The sequence below is a fragment of the Silurus meridionalis genome, chromosome 17 (genome assembly GCF_014805685.1).
Source record: "Silurus meridionalis isolate SWU-2019-XX chromosome 17, ASM1480568v1, whole genome shotgun sequence".
NCBI lineage: Eukaryota > Metazoa > Chordata > Actinopteri > Siluriformes > Siluridae > Silurus > Silurus meridionalis.
The window spans coordinates 4,738,591-4,758,051 of record NC_060900.1 but is presented as its reverse complement, the minus strand read 5'-3'; the positions used below and the strand labels follow the sequence as shown (position 1 = coordinate 4,758,051).

At 37.1% G+C, this 19,461-nt stretch overlaps 1 protein-coding gene across 2 annotated transcripts; it reads right to left on the bottom strand.

Moving 5' to 3' along the window:
* Positions 1-5,154: 5,154 nt before the first annotated feature.
* On the bottom strand, positions 5,155-15,035 carry prlhr2a (prolactin releasing hormone receptor 2a). Of its 2 annotated transcripts, none has more exons than XM_046871820.1 (3): positions 14,904-15,035; positions 8,340-8,842; positions 5,155-6,427 (listed from the first exon to the last, which is right to left on the bottom strand). In XM_046871820.1, the coding sequence occupies exons 2-3, from the start codon at positions 8,810-8,812 to the stop codon at positions 5,785-5,787; spliced, it is 1,116 nt and encodes a 371-aa protein (XP_046727776.1). In that variant the 5' UTR covers positions 8,813-8,842; positions 14,904-15,035; the 3' UTR covers positions 5,155-5,784. The 2 variants fall into 2 exon arrangements, with proteins under 2 accessions (XP_046727776.1, XP_046727777.1); XM_046871821.1 differs by lacking the exon at positions 14,904-15,035 and adding an exon at positions 14,523-14,541.
* Positions 15,036-19,461: the final 4,426 nt, after the last annotated feature.

Here is a 19,461-nt window from a genome sequence, read left to right as displayed (position 1 = left end):
CATCAGTTTCATTTTTCATTTCTCTGCCAGCATATCGTTTTTTTTCCACAAAGAAATCCAGTAAAAAGCAGCGATGACATATTTTATGCAGAAAATAAATATAAAACCAGTGAAAAAGGCAATTTTACAGTTAGTGTAAGTAACAGAAGCTGCTTTACATACCTGAAAGGGTTTTAAACTGCGTCCAGCAAAAGACCATAACCATGCAAAGTCTAGAAGTCTGCTACAAGGACCGGTTTTAATGCACATTGTTCTCATCGTGCTGAGTTGTTGGCCTTATTACCCAAGTTTCCCCTCACTTGTTTGGCTTCTTTTGATTTGCCCTTATAGCACATCATCAAAAAAAAAAAAAAAGTGCTTCTCTCTCTGATTGAGTAGGGGATACAAAAAGATAAATCAGGGAAGAGCAACTGAATGAGTCACCATGGCAACATATCTTTTCAGTTTCTTTTCTCGCCTCTTATTTTTGTTTTGCGGTCATGTCAGGCATCTGTTGACATGCACAGACAGCATGATAGTGCGTCGACCGTGTTGATCCTTCAGACTGGCCATTTAGTTGCATGCTGTGGATTTTGGGACTTGAGAGCCATTTGATCTAGCTATTGGAGAGTGAAAGCACTTCTGGACAAGTAGAAATCTAAGTAGAAATGCCATATGTAGCGACACAGTGATAATGCCAGGTCTTAGATGTGTGCTGTGGGAGTGTTTGGAGCCTTGATCGCTTCTCGTAGCACAACTTGGGAAGAGAAACAGGAATAAAAGAAGTATGTGCTGCACTCCTTAAGTACCTCGCTTGAGGAAACACTGGCAATGTTAGAAAAGTAAATTTCCTCAGCAGCCAAAGAAGATCAAGACAAAAACACAAATTGTGAGACTGTTTAAACGCATATAAAGAAAACTGAAGCAATGGCATATTAAACCCACACAATTTTAAAATCAGTAAACATAGAGGATGAAACATAATTGAAAATATAGAGATGAACAGCTGAGGTTTGAGGTTCCTGCTCTGGGGATCAGCAGTGGCAGTCTCATTGGCACTCTTGAGATTTGAACTTATAATATTTCAATTGCTTTCTCTAAACCTTACCCACCAAACCTCTTAGCAATTTAGCCACTAATGCATCAGTTTCATTTTTCATTTCTCTGCCAGCATATCGTTTTTTTTCCACAAAGAAATCCAGTAAAAAGCAGCGATGACATATTTTATGCAGAAAATAAATATAAAACCAGTGAAAAAGGCAATTTTACAGTTAGTGTAAGTAACAGAAGCTGCTTTACATACCTGAAAGGGTTTTAAACTGCGTCCAGCAAAAGACCATAACCATGCAAAGTCTAGAAGTCTGCTACAAGGACCGGTTTTAATGCACATTGTTCTCATCGTGCTGAGTTGTTGGCCTTATTACCCAAGTTTCCCCTCACTTGTTTGGCTTCTTTTGATTTGCCCTTATAGCACATCATCAAAAAAAAAAAAAAAGTGCTTCTCTCTCTGATTGAGTAGGGGATACAAAAAGATAAATCAGGGAAGAGCAACTGAATGAGTCACCATGGCAACATATCTTTTCAGTTTCTTTTCTCGCCTCTTATTTTTGTTTTGCGGTCATGTCAGGCATCTGTTGACATGCACAGACAGCATGATAGTGCGTCGACCGTGTTGATCCTTCAGACTGGCCATTTAGTTGCATGCTGTGGATTTTGGGACTTGAGAGCCATTTGATCTAGCTATTGGAGAGTGAAAGCACTTCTGGACAAGTAGAAATCTCGCAAGTAGAAATGCCATATGTAGCGACACAGTGATAATGCCAGGTCTTAGATGTGTGCTGTGGGAGTGTTTGGAGCCTTGATCGCTTCTCGTAGCACAACTTGGGAAGAGAAACAGGAATAAAAGAAGTATGTGCTGCACTCCTTAAGTACCTCGCTTGAGGAAACACTGGCAATGTTAGAAAAGTAAATTTCCCTCAGCAGCCAAAGAGGATCAAGACAAAAACACAAATTGTGAGACTGTTTAAACGCATATAAAGAAAACTGAAGCAATGGCATATTAAACCCACACAATTTTAAAATCAGTAAACATAGAGGATGAAACATAATTGAAAATATAGAGATGAACAGCTGAGGTTTGAGGTTCCTGCTCTGGGGATCAGCAGTGGCAGTCTCATTGGCACTCTTGAGATTTGAACTTATAATATTTCAATTGCTTTCTCTAAACCTTACCCACCAAACCTCTTAGCAATTTAGCCACTAATGCATCAGTTTCATTTTTCATTTCTCTGCCAGCATATCGTTTTTTCCACAAAGAAATCCAGTAAAAAGCAGCGATGACATATTTTATGCAGAAAATAAATATAAAACCAGTGAAAAGGCAATTTTACAGTTAGTGTAAGTAACAGAAGCTGCTTTACATACCTGAAAGGGTTTTAAACTGCGTCCAGCAAAAGACCATAACCATGCAAAGTCTAGAAGTCTGCTACAAGGACCGGTTTTAATGCACATTGTTCTCATCGTGCTGAGTTGTTGGCCTTATTACCCAAGTTTCCTCACTTGTTTGGCTTCTTTTGATTTGCCCTTATAGCACATCATCAAAAAAAAAAGTGCTTCTCTCTCTGATTGAGTAGGGGATACAAAAAGATAAATCAGGGAAGAGCAACTGAATGAGTCACCATGGCAACATATCTTTTCAGTTTCTTTTCTCGCCTCTTATTTTTGTTTTGCGGTCATGTCAGGCATCTGTTGACATGCACAGACAGCATGATAGTGCGTCGACCGTGTTGATCCTTCAGACTGGCCATTTAGTTGCATGCTGTGGATTTTGGGACTTGAGAGCCATTTGATCTAGCTATTGGAGAGTGAAAGCACTTCTGGACAAGTAGAAATCTCGCAAGTAGAAATGCCATATGTAACGACAGCGATAATGCCAGGTCTTAGATGTGTGACGTGGGAGTGTTTGGAACCATGCTGACATCTAACAAGCAAAATTAGATCGCTTCTCATAATCCAAGAGTTTTTTTTTTTAACCATTGCCCTTCTATCACTTTAATACATAAATGTTTATTTACTGTACTTTCATTTCACAAGCGGGAGCTAATATATCCGCATCGCTTTCTTCAGTTCGGCTAGGAAAAGGAACATGTGCTAATTAGTCTAGATGGATGCTGCTTTGCAAAGTGATTGAATCAGTGGAGAAAAAAAGAGAGAAAAAAAAGTCTATTTTCGCTCCTCTCGTTTCCCTTTAATGTCAGACCGAGAGAAAAATAATATATTTTTTTTCCCGCACAACCTTCAGAAAACGTTGTAGCTTATTTTTTTCTCAGAATGTTGTTTTGTACGTACAATCGTTTCAATGCCCTTTCATGAATTTTTGTGACAAAGCAGCAAGAGACATAAAAGAAAGTATATATCTGCGCATTGTTTATTAATGTTGCACTTCACATCTATTTATACAGCACACGTTAATGTTGGAATTAACTACCGAGACGACAAGACGTATCTGATTGCCATCTTACTGATAGAGCCGCTTCTTCTTCAAGTTCTATTCCTACAGCATTTAAACCAAAAGATTTTTTTGCAGTTGTTTTTCGCACTGTAGAACTTTCAGTAGACAATCCTATTGTTTGTGATCTCCATGAAAACAGGTCATGACCTCCATATTTGAAGTATCTATCATTTGCAATCCACTTGAGCCTTAGAATTATAAGGTCAAGACATACAAGTGAGGATTTGAATGAAAATGAACAGGGGAACAGGTCCTATTTCCCACATCTAGACAGATCAAGCATTCAATAATCATTATTGAAATATATATATATATATATATATATATATATATATATATATATATATATATATATATATATATATATATATATATATATACATATAAGTATAATAAAAATCATTCATATTATGAAAAACTGCATGAATTACTACAAATCTTTAAACCTTAAGATTTAACAAAAATTAAGTTCCAAGTCTCTCAAACAAAAAAAGAAATTTTATCAAACAGGTGTGCCTGATGTTTTTTGGACCACTGGCAGATTTTAGTGATCAAGAAAAAGTATGTCTACTAGAAGTGTAACGAGTTTAACACGAGGCAAAATCTGAACGATGTGGAACGCTTGCTCTGGATTACGATGATTGAAGCATTATAGGTTATATGGTTACAGAACCACATTAAAACCCGTTACATAGAGTGCTTCAAAAGCTATAAAACAACACCAGGCCCATGAAGCTGCAATCTAAAGGCTTGGAAAAAGAGGATTTTCACGTCTCCAAGTCCCAAACTTTGTTTAATCAATATAGTTTGGGGAGAATTTAAAAACTTGTTTAATGATTTTTTTATGATATAGTAAACCTTTAGTAAATTTTACAGTAATCCCCCGTTTTACCGCGGTTCGAATCTCGCGCCCACAGTTTATCGCGGAATTGCATTTGCCACATAACTAATTCGTTTGGCTGATTTTCCCCGTCTCTCCCAAATGGAATTCTTTCGGCTTTTCCCATTAGGGGGCGCCACAGCGGATCATCCGTCTCTATACCCCCCTGTCCTCTACATCTGCCTCTTTCAAACCAACTACCTGCATTTCTTCCCTCACCACATCCATAATCCTCCTCCTTGGTCTTCCTCTTTTCCTCCTTCCTGGTGGCTCCATCCTCAGCATTCTTCTACCGATATACCCCATGTGCCTCCTCTGCACATGTCCAAACCATCTCAATCTCGCCTCCCTCACCTTGTCTCCAAAACCTCCTACATGCTCTGTTCCTCTAATAAACTTATTTCTAATCCTGTCCATCGTCGTCACTCCCAATGAAAACCTCAACATCTTCAGCTCTGCTACCTCCAGCTCCACCTCCTGTCTTTTACTCAATACCACTGTCTCTAAACCATACAACATCTCAGGTCTCACCACAGTCCTATAAACTTTCCCTTTCATTCTCGCAGATACGCTTCTATCACAAATCACTCCTGCTATCACTCTTCTCCACCCACTTCCACTATGTTGATAAAAAGTATTTAAATAATAAAAATATAATTATTAATTATAAAATGAAGTAAAATGTTATTACAGTACAGTACTGTATACATAAAATAGCATTTTTGGGGTGGTGTCCATTTACCGTGGTTTAAATGACGATAACAGGGGGATTACTGTATTTGTGTTATTAAACCTGGTGGTATTTAAGTTTGTTTGTATAATTAAATTTTATGCAAAAAATTTAAATACACATTGTGTCCCATTGTTTCTCCATACTTTTCCTTACTATATTTCTCCTTCAATTTTTTTTACTTTTCTTTAGTAAACATTTGTTCAGAATCTTCTAACATAAACAAATTAAATTGAATTGTAACTGCAGCATCATGTACAATGCTCAGTATTAAATTCAAACAATCGTGAACGGAGTGTATCGTTACACTATTAATATCTTCGGTAGATTCCACAGTGTCAAGTCAGATCCAGAATCATCTTTCACATCAAACTTCTTAGAAGACAGTCTATTCAGCGATCTTCTTTATGTGTTCATGTCGTCTGAAAAAAATGTCTGCAAATATATATATAATTTAAGTTCTGCTCCACAGTTTTATAAGGTAGAATTCGTTATGAGAGGGTGATTGTGGGCGTGCAAGTTTTGCCGAAGCATTAATAAAAGGGTTTGTGTGTAAACCTCTGGCCATGCTACCAACGGAAATGTGGTGCGTCTCAACACTCCCAAACCTCTACCTGTTCTTCAAACAGTCCAGATTTGGCATTAACTCCCTCGGATTGGTTTTTTTATCGGTTTTATTGTTTGTCAGAGCACCACACTGGCAGCGGTACAGTTGTTGGCAGGTATCCCAATGCCAATGCGCCTGTGGCATGTGAACATCTTTCGCAGTTCTGCTCGGAAGCGATCGTGTAACCATGCATACAGAAATGGGTTGCAGCAAGACGAGCTCATGGCGCACAGGTGGCACAGCAGCTGGATGAGCAGAAAGTAGCGTTTGTCAATCAAATCGATATCGATGTCCCGGAGGACGTTAAACACACTGATGGGCAGCCAGCAGACTGCGAACGCTGCCACCACCAATGTCACTAGGCGGAAGGTTTTGCGTTTCCGTGCCCTCTGAGCCTCTGCCTGGCTTTGCGTGTGGTGTCCGGGTACCACACAGTTGCGCAGCTTGACAGATATGCGCAGGTATGAGATGCAGAGGGCTGAGAGCGGGAGGACGTAGGTGATGAAGAGCGTGCTGTAAGCATAAGCCAGCCGCTCACGCTCCTGGCCCATCCAGAACTCTTCGCAAATAGTGAAGCCTTCATCTCGGAACTCCACGTGGTAAGTGTGGGCCACAGCTGGAGCCACCAGACAACAGGAAAGAATCCAGATGCCAGAGAGGAGATAAGCACAGGCCAGGACAGAGATGCGTTTCTTCAGCGGGTGCACGGTAGCATAGTATCTACAGGGCAATAACAAAAAGTTTTCTCAAAAGTCATGCGAAAAATTGCAAGTCATTGACAAAATAACATCTTTTTTAGTTTGCACAATTTTCATGCACAGCCCAGTTAATGGAAGCCAATTTACTCTGTCCATCTAATGGACAGCTTAATGAGGCTAAAGAGGTTTTAGTTTAATAGATATTTTTTAACAATTTTTGCTTTCATGCGGAAGTGAATTAATTGCTTATTCTTGTCTATGTAGTGTAGCGGAGACGGAAGAAGTACACATATAAAAGTGTGTGCTTGTTTTTTACTAGCAGTAATACCAGTATATATATAGAGTTGTGCAAAAGGTGTTTTCATTGTTTATTTTTATGAATTCATAAAATGCAAAGTAAGCAAACAGAAATTTCTTTTATTTAATTAGATCGATATTTTTGCAAGACTACTCTTTGGCTTTCAATTCTTACACTAACATGTAATACACATACAAAAAGATCTTGGATATTGAATGTTCAGAGTGGTATAAGATTAACCAGTTATGGGTACTAATGATCATCAATTTCATATGTAGGTTGAAACACAGTTATTTACAGAAACAGAAACAGCTGTGTAGGAGGCTTCAAACTGAATAAGGAACAACCAAACTCAGGTATTAAGGTGAGGTTGTGGAAGACAGGTTCATGTCACAGGTCATACACCATGGCAAGACTGAGCAAAGCAACAAGACACAAGGTACAGAATAAGGTCTCTTTTAGGCTAAGATTTCAAAGCAGACCTGGGTTTCAAGATGTGCTTTTCAAGCTATTTTTAAGAAACACAAAGAAACGAGGAATGTAGGACACAACTTAATGGAGCAGATGAAAGACACATCATGCTTACATCCCTTCGAGATCAGAAGATGTCCAGCAAGGATATCAGCAAAGAAACCTAGGTAAACCCATCTACTGTCCACAAAGTCTGGCAAGAAGTGGTCTTCATGGAAGTAATGCAGCCAAAAAGCCATACCTTCTATATGGAAACAAGGCTAAGAGACTCATTAATGCACAAATACGTACTTGGGACTGATGAGTCAAGATCTGAAATATTTGGCAGGAGGTAAGTTATTTGCCAAAAGACTGGAGAGTAGTAAAAGAATGAGTGTTTGCAAGCAACAGTGAAGCATGGCAGAGGTTCCTAGCAAGTTTAAGGCTGCATTTCGCCAAAATGGAGTTGACGATTTGGTCAGGATTAATGGTGTCCTAAATGCTGAGAAATACTGGCAAATACTTCGATCATACAATACCATCAGGGAGGCGTCTGATTGGCCCCACATTTTTTCTGCAGCAGAACAACAACCCCAAATATATATAATGTCGTGAAGAACTATCTTCGGTGTAGAGAAGTACAACAAGTCCTGGAAGGAATAGTTTTGGTGCCCACAGTGCCCTGATCTCAACATCTTCGAGTCTGCCCAGGATTACATGAAGAAACAGGAGGATTTGTAAAGACCTCAACACAAAGATCTGTGGTTAGCTCTCAAAGATGTTTGGAACAACCTACCTTCGAAAACTGTGTGCAAGTATACCTAGAAGAACTGATGCTGTTTTGCAGGCAAAAAGTGTTGACAACAAATATTAATTTGATTTATATTTCCCTTTTATTTATTTTCTATTCTGTTAATTGTTAATTTATAAAAAATAACGTAATTTACTATCTTAAATTCTTTATTAACAGCATTTTTCACACCTGCTTGAAACTTTTGTACACATACAACTGTACTGTATGTATGTATGTATGTATGTATATATATATATATATATATATATATATATATATATATATATATATATATATAAACTGTGTACACATTTATCTAAACCGTCAACTTCGTATTAACAGTGACATTTCTCCCATTTTCTCTCATGCGTCTAAATAATAATTCCCACATACCTGTCCACACCGATTGCCGTTAATGTGAACACAGACACGTACACAGTCACCGGCTGGATGAGAAACACCAGATAGCACATGAACTTCCCAAACACCCAACCTCGAGGGTTAAAGGCATACGCCAGAGTGAACGGCACGCAGGTGGCGCACATCAGCATGTCCGAGAATGCCAGGTTCCCGATGAAGAAGTTAGTTACATTGTGCATCTTTCTGGTCTGACAAATGACGTAGAGCAGTAAATAGTTCCCAAAAACTCCCACCAGCACTACCAGTGTATAGCAAGGAATGATGAGGAGTTTGAAAGACTGGAGAAGCTCCACCCCAACGAACTGTGGACTGCGCTTTGCTGAGGCATTTGTTGACTGCACTGCCACCTCGTATATCCGACTGATGCTCGAGTTCTCTGTGGTGATGTTGCCCATGAAGCAAGAGGCCATTGGTTCAGTTGGCCAACTGCTGCCACTGGCCTCCATGCTTCAGTGCTGGTAAGCAGGTTCACTGGCCTGGAGTTGGAAAGAACAGAAATTGTTTAGCTACATTTGAGCCAAAAACATTAAAACCCAAGAGCATGGATGTCAGTTTCATAAATCACAGATGGTTCTGGAAACCTCAGAGGAACTAGCGAAACAGTTGGCTGTGTCCTGAGTGGGCGAGTGGTGTCGAGTGCTAATGCAGTCTGTGCTACAAAAATGCTACATTTTTTACAGTCTGGAACAGATGACAGGAAATGTGTGCAAATAGCCATTTTCGATGCACCGGAAGGGTTTTAAAATTCAGCAGCTTACACTGTTGTGTTAATCTTTTCCCTCACAATTCAAATCATAAGCTCCTAACAGATGGTAAGATAGGGAAAGACGTCAGAGGAGCTCATGCTTGTTAGCCTTGTTTAAATGTGTAGCATGCACAGCAGTAAACTTAAAACAAGTACCATAATGAACATCAACATACGTCGAAGCTGTTCGGCACATTACAATGATGTATATTTGCATGTAGTTTGAATTGTAATGCAAAAGGTCAGCTCTTTCCAACTTCATTACAAACTGAGCAAATGACTGCCAGTAAGTGACTACTTAATATTTTAGAGAAAACCATAAGAAAGTTAATGAAGGTGTTTTTCCCAATAGTGACAAATAGTCATTTGTGTTTTATTGGGGTTAGTGATGGCCTGGGGAAGCTTTTGCTTTTGTAACTTTTTGCATAAAGTTAGCAGTTCTTATTTGGATATGATTATCTGCTTAATCAGAATTTCTGACAGGAGACAAAAGTGCTTATTCACCATTTTCGGGGAACTCCTTCAAGACTGTTGGAAGACCATTTCAGGTGACTACCTCTTGAAGCTCATCAAGAGAATGCCAAGAGTGTGCAAAGCAGTAATCAAAGCAAAAGGTGGCTACTTTGAAGAACCTAGAATATGACATTTTTCAGTTGTTTCACACTTTTTTGTTATGTTTATAATTCCATATATAATTCCACATGTGTTAATTCATAGTTTTGATGCCTTCGGTGTGAATCTACAATTTTCATAGTCATGAAAATAAAGAAAACTCTTTGAATGAGAAGGTGTGTCCAAACTTTTGGTCTGTACTGTATATATATATATATATATATATATATATATATATATATATATATATATATATATATATATATACATATATATATATATATATATACATATATATATATATATATATATATATTTAAAAACTGAGCTTTTTTATTCATTCATGAAATTGTGCTTTTTTTACCCACAGTAAACTACAGTTAATATAAGACTTGTTTGTGTGAAAAACTGGAGACTCTGGAGACTATAAATTCTATAAAGTCTATGAATTCTATAAAGTCTATAAATGCTACATAAACAATAGTAATACAGTATAAACAGAGCTACTGGTAGAGCTGCTGCCGTTATAGAAATTTCAACACTTTCTGACAGAAAAAAACAATTCAGCAACGCTGTGGAATAACTTGATTAGCTGATTCCTTGTCAGCATTTTCTTAAAACATTACAACCAATCTTTTCTTAGTATTTCTGGTTTTCTTTGTCTGACTAGTATGATGCTATATGTTTTTAAATCGTGTCCATCTAACCTGCTCTGGCCAGAGGCATTTTTTTTCTATTACCCCAATTCCTCTCCATCACATGCACAAAACATATGTGCATTGAAAAGTGCAAAACTGGATACATTATTTTGAATATATTCAGTCTGGTGAGTTGGTCTTGAGTTCAGTCTTTTCAAACATCTCAATCTCAGCTTTAGCCGAAACGGCAAATAGATTGGCATCAATTTGAGGGTACGGCAAAGTATATACGTCTAGGGAACTTCAAAAACATCAAACGATTTTGTCCTAAAATTCTTGAGGTGGGGTGGGCGGTGGTAATTTTTGTTTACCAGGAAAAAATAGGCCTGACCTTTAGTCATTATTTGCTCAGAAGAATTTCACTGAGCGTCCTCTGTTATCAGACTTTGCTCTGATCAGTGCCCAAGACCAGGTTCTCTTAAAGGCTTATTTTTTGCTATGATCTCAAACATAGTAATTTCCCCTGGCCATTCACTGCCCAGCTCTTTCACTAATTTCCCGATAAAAGCCTGCAGCAACAAAATGAAATAATAATTTTTTTCCTAGACAAGTTTATGAGGTTTGTGTTATTCTGTCAGTAAAGTTCAAAATGAATTGATATAAATTTGTACATTTTGGCCTTTATGAATACATGCACTATAAAAAAAAAATGATGGAATGTCAGCTGTGGCATAAACGGATATCAGTCCTTCGTGACTGTGTTGAAAATGTTTCCAATGCAGCACAGCATAATGTGTTTCAAAATTGTTTCAAGCATTCAAGTGCCTCCTGTTGTTCTCTTGACCCAGACAGCTGACTTGATACCACAAGGCCACTATGTGTTCTCGTTCAAGTGCTACTTTTACACTGTTTGAAATAAGCATTTATTCAAGAAATAAAGCTTAATGTGGTGAGTTTTTAAATGCTGAAGTAATGTGACTCAAGGCTTTAGATTTTTGGACAGGGCAGTAATGGACAGGGTAGAATGAATGAATTCATTCAGAATATGCCATTGCTTGCTTTAAAAAAACAACAACAACAACCTTTGGCCTGTACACGGCAAGATTTATCAGTTGATTAGAAATAATCAAATCCTTACCTAATACTCAATAACTACAATGAACACATTTAAAGCCTATAGCATTTTTGTCAATTATGTATACAAATTGAAATGTAATTTTCTTGTCATTGCTTTAATTTTCCTTGGTATTAATTGTTACGACTTTGTGTAGTCTGACTAGCCATAACGGTATGATGCGATATGTTTTTTTAAATCGTGTTTATCTAACCTGGTTTGGCCGGAGGCATGTTTTTATTACACAAATTCCTCTCCATCCTCTTCACAAAACATAGGTTGAAAAGGGCAAAAACTGGATACATTATTTTGAAGATGTTCAGTCTGGTGAGTTGGCCTTGAGTTCAGTCTTTTAAAACATCTCAGTCTCAGCTTTAGACGAAACGGCAAATAGATTAGCATCGATTTGAGGGTACGGCAAAGTATTTATACCGAGGGTTTTTAAATGCTGAAGTAATGTGACTCAAGACTTTGGATTTTTGGACAGGGTGGTAATGGACGGGGTAGAATAAATGCATTTATTTTTAATATGTCTGCCATTGCTAACAAAAAAAGCTTTGCTTGGCCTGTACACAACAATTGAAATAATTCGAAATAATTGAATCTTTACATAATAATAAATAACCACAAAGAACACGTTTGAAGCCTATGACGTATTTGTCAATTATATATACAAATAGATTTTTTTTGCCATCGCTTTCATTTCCCATGGCATCAAAACGTGGTTGTACATTGTCGTAAAACGCTGTATTATTATACATATAATACAACTAAATAAAGCAACTGAAGCAATCAGATTTTCCAATTTGCCAGCTGATGGCTTCTTTACAGCATGCTCCATCAGCCGGTACTTCCTCATCATGTTTAATGTCCACTTACAGGTGCTGCATTTTCTGTCTTTGTTTCTATTCGCCAATGTCTTTCCCCATTACCTCAAGTGAAACTCCAGTGACTCATCAAGGGGGAGTCAATAAACTAAATTAGATGGTGAGAGAGAGGGGGGGAGGAGGAAATGCTATAGGCAATGTTCATATTTCCAAAAGCCTCTGTTGATATTGACCAAACCAAACAGCCTATCTTTCTTTTCAACTATACATCCGATCATGAGCTTGAAGCGTTTTGATGCTGTAATGTCAGCACTGCCATAAATTAGGTAGAAATAAAGTAAATAAAAATAAAAGCTTGCAGGGGGTTGTTTGACAATGCTGAATTGCAAGCATTTTCACATATAAGATCAGATTTTTCCCAGCATAACGCTGATTCAAAACATTCAAACGTCTCATTTAATGAGAGATGTTAAGGCATATGGATTGGCTTCACTCTTGAGAGTGTGTTTTGATGAGCCGTACAATTCACAGATAATAGTCTGTCCTTTAGCTTACGTCCTTCAGTGACTATAAAAACTCACCTGTTCCATGAGAAGCCTGATTAAGAGAAACTGATAAAAAAAAAAAAAAAAAAATTTTATTCATGTATTTGTTTGTATTACGTGTTCAGTTTTTCCTGTGCAAGGACGCAGTAGATCTAGATCTTATCCTGAAAACACTTAGCGAGACACCAGTCAATCACAGTGAACAATGCACACACACACACACACACACACACACACACACACACACACACACACACACACACACACACACACTCGCTCACACCTAAGGACATTTTAAACCAGCCAGTCCACCTGCTGCCATGTTTTTGGAAAGTGTATGGTGAAACACACTGGCAGGACCCAGAAAACATAATCAAACCCAGGAGCCTGGAGCAAAAAATGGGAAAAATCCTATCTACTGCACCTCAGTGCCTTCCGACTGTAATATATTTCATATTACATAATAATATACATTTTTTCTCAGTATTTTAAGACATTGCACCATTTACACTCTTAATATCACCCAAATGAGGATGGGTTCCCCTTTTGAGTCTGGTTCCTCTCTAGGTTTCTTCCTCCTAACATCTAATGGAGATTTTCCTCGACACAGTCGCCCCAGGTTCGCGCTCATCAGGGATAAACACACATCATTTCCTTTCATTCTAAGTTCTTAAAGTTCTGTAAAGCTGCTTTGAGACAATGTCCGTTGTGAAAGGTGCTATAGAAATAATCTTGAGCTTACATTAAACAACGAATGTTATAAAACTTCCAGAATGATCCATTGGCATGTCCAAGATCACATGGTTCAGCATTCTCTCTCTGTGCACTTCAAAGATCATTGAAGAGATCTGTCACTGTAAATGTGCATTCAATATTGGTTCCAGCAGGGCTAGTTGGAGTATTTCATACACTGCTTTTCTCTTGGGATTTTGACAAACAATATTCTCTAGAGTTTACACAAAATGTTGAGAAAACAAAATCTATCTTGTGAATGGAGGGTCTGCAAATTCAAACACCTTGAGTGAGCTCAGAAGAGAGCACTCGGACTGGTTTGAGCTGACAATACATCTGTGGTAACTCAATTAGGCACTCTTTACAACCTGTCATGAGCAGAAAAGCATCTCACCTAAAACACACCAAACCCTGGAGATCATTTAGGACTAGAAAAAGGTTCAGTGATTGTTTTTCTCATTTCTCTGAATTGTGTGCCCATGATATCCTCAGATTTCTCCTCTTGGCTGACAGAAAATGAATGCAATATTTATTTTTGTTTATCACACCATTCTGTATAAACTCTAAAGACTGTTGTGTAGAAAATTCCCTGATTGGCTCGTTCCAAAATAATCAAACCAGCCCACGTGGTCCCATCATCGATGTCACAAATGAATTCACAAAGAAGGCACTTTTTCCATAATTATGATATTTATTATATAATTTGTTGAGAACTTGACCTGCATGATTTCTTTTTAATGCTGCATTTCATTGCATTGCTGACATACGATTGTCTGAAGAAATGATGTGACAGCACGAATCATCAGGTCATCAATCATCAACATGTTCCTAATAAATTGAACAGTGACTGTTGCTCTGGATGGTATTTGGTTGGTATTTGCCACACACTAAAAGTAGTCAGTGGACAAGCTGAAAAGTTATTTAATGAAATCTGGAAGTTTACCTGGAGGTTTATCCCTGAAGATAAGGAATGGCGGTAAAATTAAATCTTGACCACCATTAGGAAAAAAAAAACATTCAATTTAAGTTAATTAGACATATGACACATTCATATAGATCCATCCGCCTGAAAAAATAGAGCTGTAATTGAGTTAATCCAATCAGTCAAGGAGATTACTGACAAAAACCTAATGACTGAGATGTGATGTGCACATAGTTTCACAAATGATGAGAAAATAAAACCCTATGCCCCATAATTTATACATCATCATTGTAGTTCCATCAGAAAAAAAATAGTCATAATTAAATGAATTCTGGCTTGTAATTAGTTCTCATTACCAGTTAATGAAATAATGCATAAATAGAGGGTTTATAGTGAGCTTACCTGATGCTCCTTTCGATATAAATGTCCTGTTAGAAAGCAAACCCAGGTAAAGCAGTGTATAGGACTCGCCCTGCTGCGGGTTTCTTTGGCTTCGGTGCCGCTCGCGCTGTTTGAGAGGCGCGCGCGCGTCCCCGCGTCTACCTCCCTTACAGGTTGCCCGCTTTGAGCGCGAGGCTGGGGGCGGAGTCTGCAACATGCAATAAATAATACACAGAAATATAAAATGCAAATATAAATAGATTAATTAATCTATATAACAACTAATCAGGCAAGAATAAAGTCTGTAGAGCAGTTATATATTTAGGCTAATGTATTATTATTATTATTATTATTATTATTATTATTATTATTATTATTATTATTATTTTATTCATGCATCCTTAATAAAATAATCAATTATATACTCCCCCACCTCCATTTGTGAGTCCATTTCACATCCCATTGCAAAACATCCTTTTCCATGAGTCATCCATCACAGCTTATGACAGAAGAAGTACATTTTAGTCATTCACTCAACCCTGCTACTTTAAAACATTAACCCTTATGAAATATGTGGAAAATTGCACGCTAAAAGGAAGTTGCATTATCCAATTTTCCCAAGAGTTCATTGGAAGAAGAGGTGAAAAACTATTCTTTTTCTTTCTCTCTTGCTTCACCTGCATATAAACTCCTGTAAACATGTGAACCTTTCTTCTCTGATCCATTGTGCTCTTCTTCTTCAATGGAGATTTCATCCACTGGAAACAACTCGCCCACTGCTGAGGACAGATCAACATGGACAAGATTCAAGGTTATTATGGTGGATGGTGGCACTTAAAGCTGTGAAGATGGATTTGGACTGCAGTTATTATAAACAGTTTTAGGACTGTAGTAATTGCAACAGTTTTGCATTTGAGTGTCCTTTTGCTGATTCAGAATATATGAAATATTAGTCATAGAAGGAATTTTAAATAAAATCGAACTACCCATTATCACCTAGATGAAAATGGGTACTAGTTTCTGTCCTCTATGGGTTCTTTCTCATTATGTATCAGAGTTTTTAAATTTTTATCTTTTTTTTTTTGTTACCTAAGTCCCTACATTTTCTCAGTAGGGATACATTTTTGTTTTTAAACCATGATTTAAACTCTAATTCTATTTATTTGTGTAAATCTGCATTGTGACAATATCCATTGTTAAAAGTGCTAGTGTGATACCGACTAAGTAAAAAAAAAAAATCTACCTTTAAAGTAAATGATAAGTATAAAATTTAAAAAGTAGAACTGTATTAACATTATGTCTAAAAGTCAAAAAGCTATTAGCATGAATGCTAGATAAGCAAAATTTTTTATATTTGATAAATCTATTAAAAAAAAAACCCAACTAAAAAATGTCAGCAATCAACAAACTGAAATGCTAAGATGTTAATAGGAAAAAGTTGTATGTTCATAAAAAAAGATTGAATGCTATCCCAGTTGTAAACACACCATGAATACTTTTTCCCCAACCAAGGCTTATGTGAAAGAAACAAGTCTAATTTTTATCACATTTAAGCCAAAACTTTTGGTTTGGTTTGTCATAATAACCCTGGATATAACCACATTTGCTTTAGACCAGCAAATCTTTGTAAGTGAAGTACAGTGAAAAAGACATTTTATCGATGACTAGAAAAAAGAAAAAAAAGCGATTCTTTAACATCTCCAAAGAGAATAAAACCCTTTTAAACCAGGGAAAATATCCTACGTATCATCCACAGAGTAATCTGTTTGACAGGTTTGTCTGATTAGTTAATCTGCTTGATGACTGAAAACTCTCATTGCCCACTGACCAGTTTTACATTCCCCTCATACACACATAGGGTATTTAAATAGACCAACCCCATTGTGGTTACGCCAAACTCGAAATGTTGTCTCTTATCATTACATTAAAAGCCCTCGGAAAACATTTAATTAGTCGCAGCTCGAGCGTGAACTTTTCTGCTCAGTATGCAAAGCAGACGATTTCGCTTTTTTGATAAATTGAGCTTTGCATTTTGATGGATGCAATGGCATTGTTAACTTTCTGGCTTATGTAAGAATGAGCCTGCTCAATAGAAAGTTTATCTCTTTTTCCTTCGCCGTTCAACAGTCAGAAAAAAAGAAAACTTTGCCTGTAGGCTGAGAATCCGCAGGTTCAGCGAGGTTAATCAGTGTTTACTACTGAAAAATGACACAGGACAAAAGAGCCTACGTGCTGGTTCTCCCGAACGTTTGTTATGGTGCAAGCTCATGTTTAATTTATACAGAATGAAGTATTTGCATTAAGTTGTTGTGTTATCGTTTAGTCACTTGTGAATAATTCATGAATTTTGGTTGAATTATTTAGATGAATAAACTAGTTTGCTTCTTTGACAGCTGCCCGAGTGCCATGGAATCTGAATACTCTGGTAACACAAGGCTTGTTCTCTATGATATAATGTACAAGCCAACAAACAATCACCTAATACTATATTATCGGCTCTACCATTTTTCAGGTTTGTTAAAAGAAATCAGAAATGTCAAGTCAAGTCAAGTCAAGTTTATTTCTTTAGCGCACAACAGACATTGTCTCAAAGCAGCTTTACAGAAATCAACAGTTAAGGTGAATGGTGTGTATTTATCCCTGATGAGCAGCCATGGTGACTGTGGCAAGGAAAAACTCCCTTAGATGTTATGAGGAAGAAACCTTGAGAGGAACCAGACTCAAAAGGGAACCCATCCTCATTTGGGTGACATCAAGAGTTTGATCATAATAAATAAATATAATGTCATAAATGTCCGTAAAGTTCACTAGACTCATTACCAGAATCCACTTCAAAGTTGAGACACAGTGCTCCTGCTAGTCCAAATGGGCCACTTGAAGAACATGCACAATAAATGTCCAGGCTATGTTGTTTGTTCATTTATTTGGTTGGAGTATTCCAGTTAGCTATTTGAGTAAATAGTCTGTGAAAAAATATTCTGTTAAAGTCTGGTTATAGAGCTATGATGAAAGATTACTTTTTTACATATTTATGTCCAGCTACTTGAGCCTTCTATTTGTATCAGTATTTAAATTTGTATGTTTTTAGAACAAATTATTTGTTTATCCCAACTAATGTATTCCCATTTAATTACATGTCTAATGTAAAGTTATAATATTACACTGTGATGAATAAACCAAAAATTCTAGATCTTAATGTTGTAATAAATATGTTTGCCTAGCTCTGCATAGAAATATTTAGCTAATATCTAGCTAACCTAGCTAATTCTTATGATGAATAAAACTGAGTTTGTACACTTGGACCATGATGACTACTGCTAAATTATTTGATTGGGAAGTGAAATTTGAATTTTGTTAGCTGAATAACTATACATCATAGCTGTGTATATGTCTATATCATAAATCACACTTGCATTGGTGTGAATTTGAAAATGTTTCATATTAGATTAGAGCTAGCTGGTCTCCAAGTTGATTTTTGTACGTTATGTAATTGATAGTCTCTACAAACATGATGCAATGTAGTGGATGAATTGTTAAAAATTGTCAGTGGCTAGTGAAATGTAGAAGTGATCATTTGAAAATGTAAATACTTGCAGAGATTTATAGAAATTTATATAGAAAGTTTTGCATATTGATATTAATCTGTTTCCTACCTTGTTAAATCAGTGTTGATAATTATTGTGAGGAATCACTAACATGTGAGGTCTTCACATAGAGGAATAATAACATATAATTGGAGGTAAATTGAGCAAATTTGTTATTTCAGAAGTGTGTATCAAACTGGTAGCCCTTCACATAAATCGGTACCCAAGAAGTAGCTCTCAGTTTCAAAAAGGTTGGTGACCCCTGCTGTGTATCTTGTTTTTGTAACAGTAGATTTGTACACAGTCTACTGGTATTGTAACTTTCCGTAGTGAAGCAGTATGAATGAGGATTTTGCTTACAGCTTTTCCTGGAAAAACCTGCCTGTTAGAAACAGCTATGTGGTCAATTAAAGTTAAATGTAACAAAGTGGATATAATTTAAATAGACTGCGTTCTTATAAGAGGCACCGCTAGACCTTTAATGATTATATGGGTTGGGTTTCGTTTGGTAGGGTGGAAACTTGAAATGGGTTCTGCCCTTTAGTTGCATGTGCTCGTTTGTTCATTAACGAGTTCTTCTCTGCTCTGTTTTTTTATTCATCTCGTTTCAATATTACATTTTTACGAACGTGCTTGGTTTTTAAATTTGCCAGTGCTTTACTTGGAATGCATAATTGGTCCCGAATGAGCAGACGATCCTGAACCGTATAAAAAGTCCAAGTTTCACTTGGAGAAAAATGTCAGAGGACACTAAAATACAGTATAAAATAATGCATGGTGAGTCACCCCGACAATTTTGTTATAATAATTCACAACTGGTGTTGTGTGAAGGGTTTTGGGGTGGAACTGACGTGAGATTTGTACTCGTATGTCATGCACCGGCTCAGACAAGTCAAACATCAACAGGCCCCAAGCTTTTAGCCATGAATTAAGTCTGATTCCATGATGACAGGCGGTCGATTCGGGGAGAGGAAGAATAAGAGAATCAATATGCT

Coding starts and splice junctions, on each gene's coding strand:
- prlhr2a (XM_046871820.1), bottom strand. CDS start 8,812: ATGGAGGCCAGTGGCAGCAGTTGGCCAACTGAACCAATGGCCTCTTGC. Junction 6,428..8,339: donor ACGGCAATCGGTGTGGACAG/GTATGTGGGAAT, acceptor ATTGCCCTGTAG/ATACTATGCTACCGTGCACC.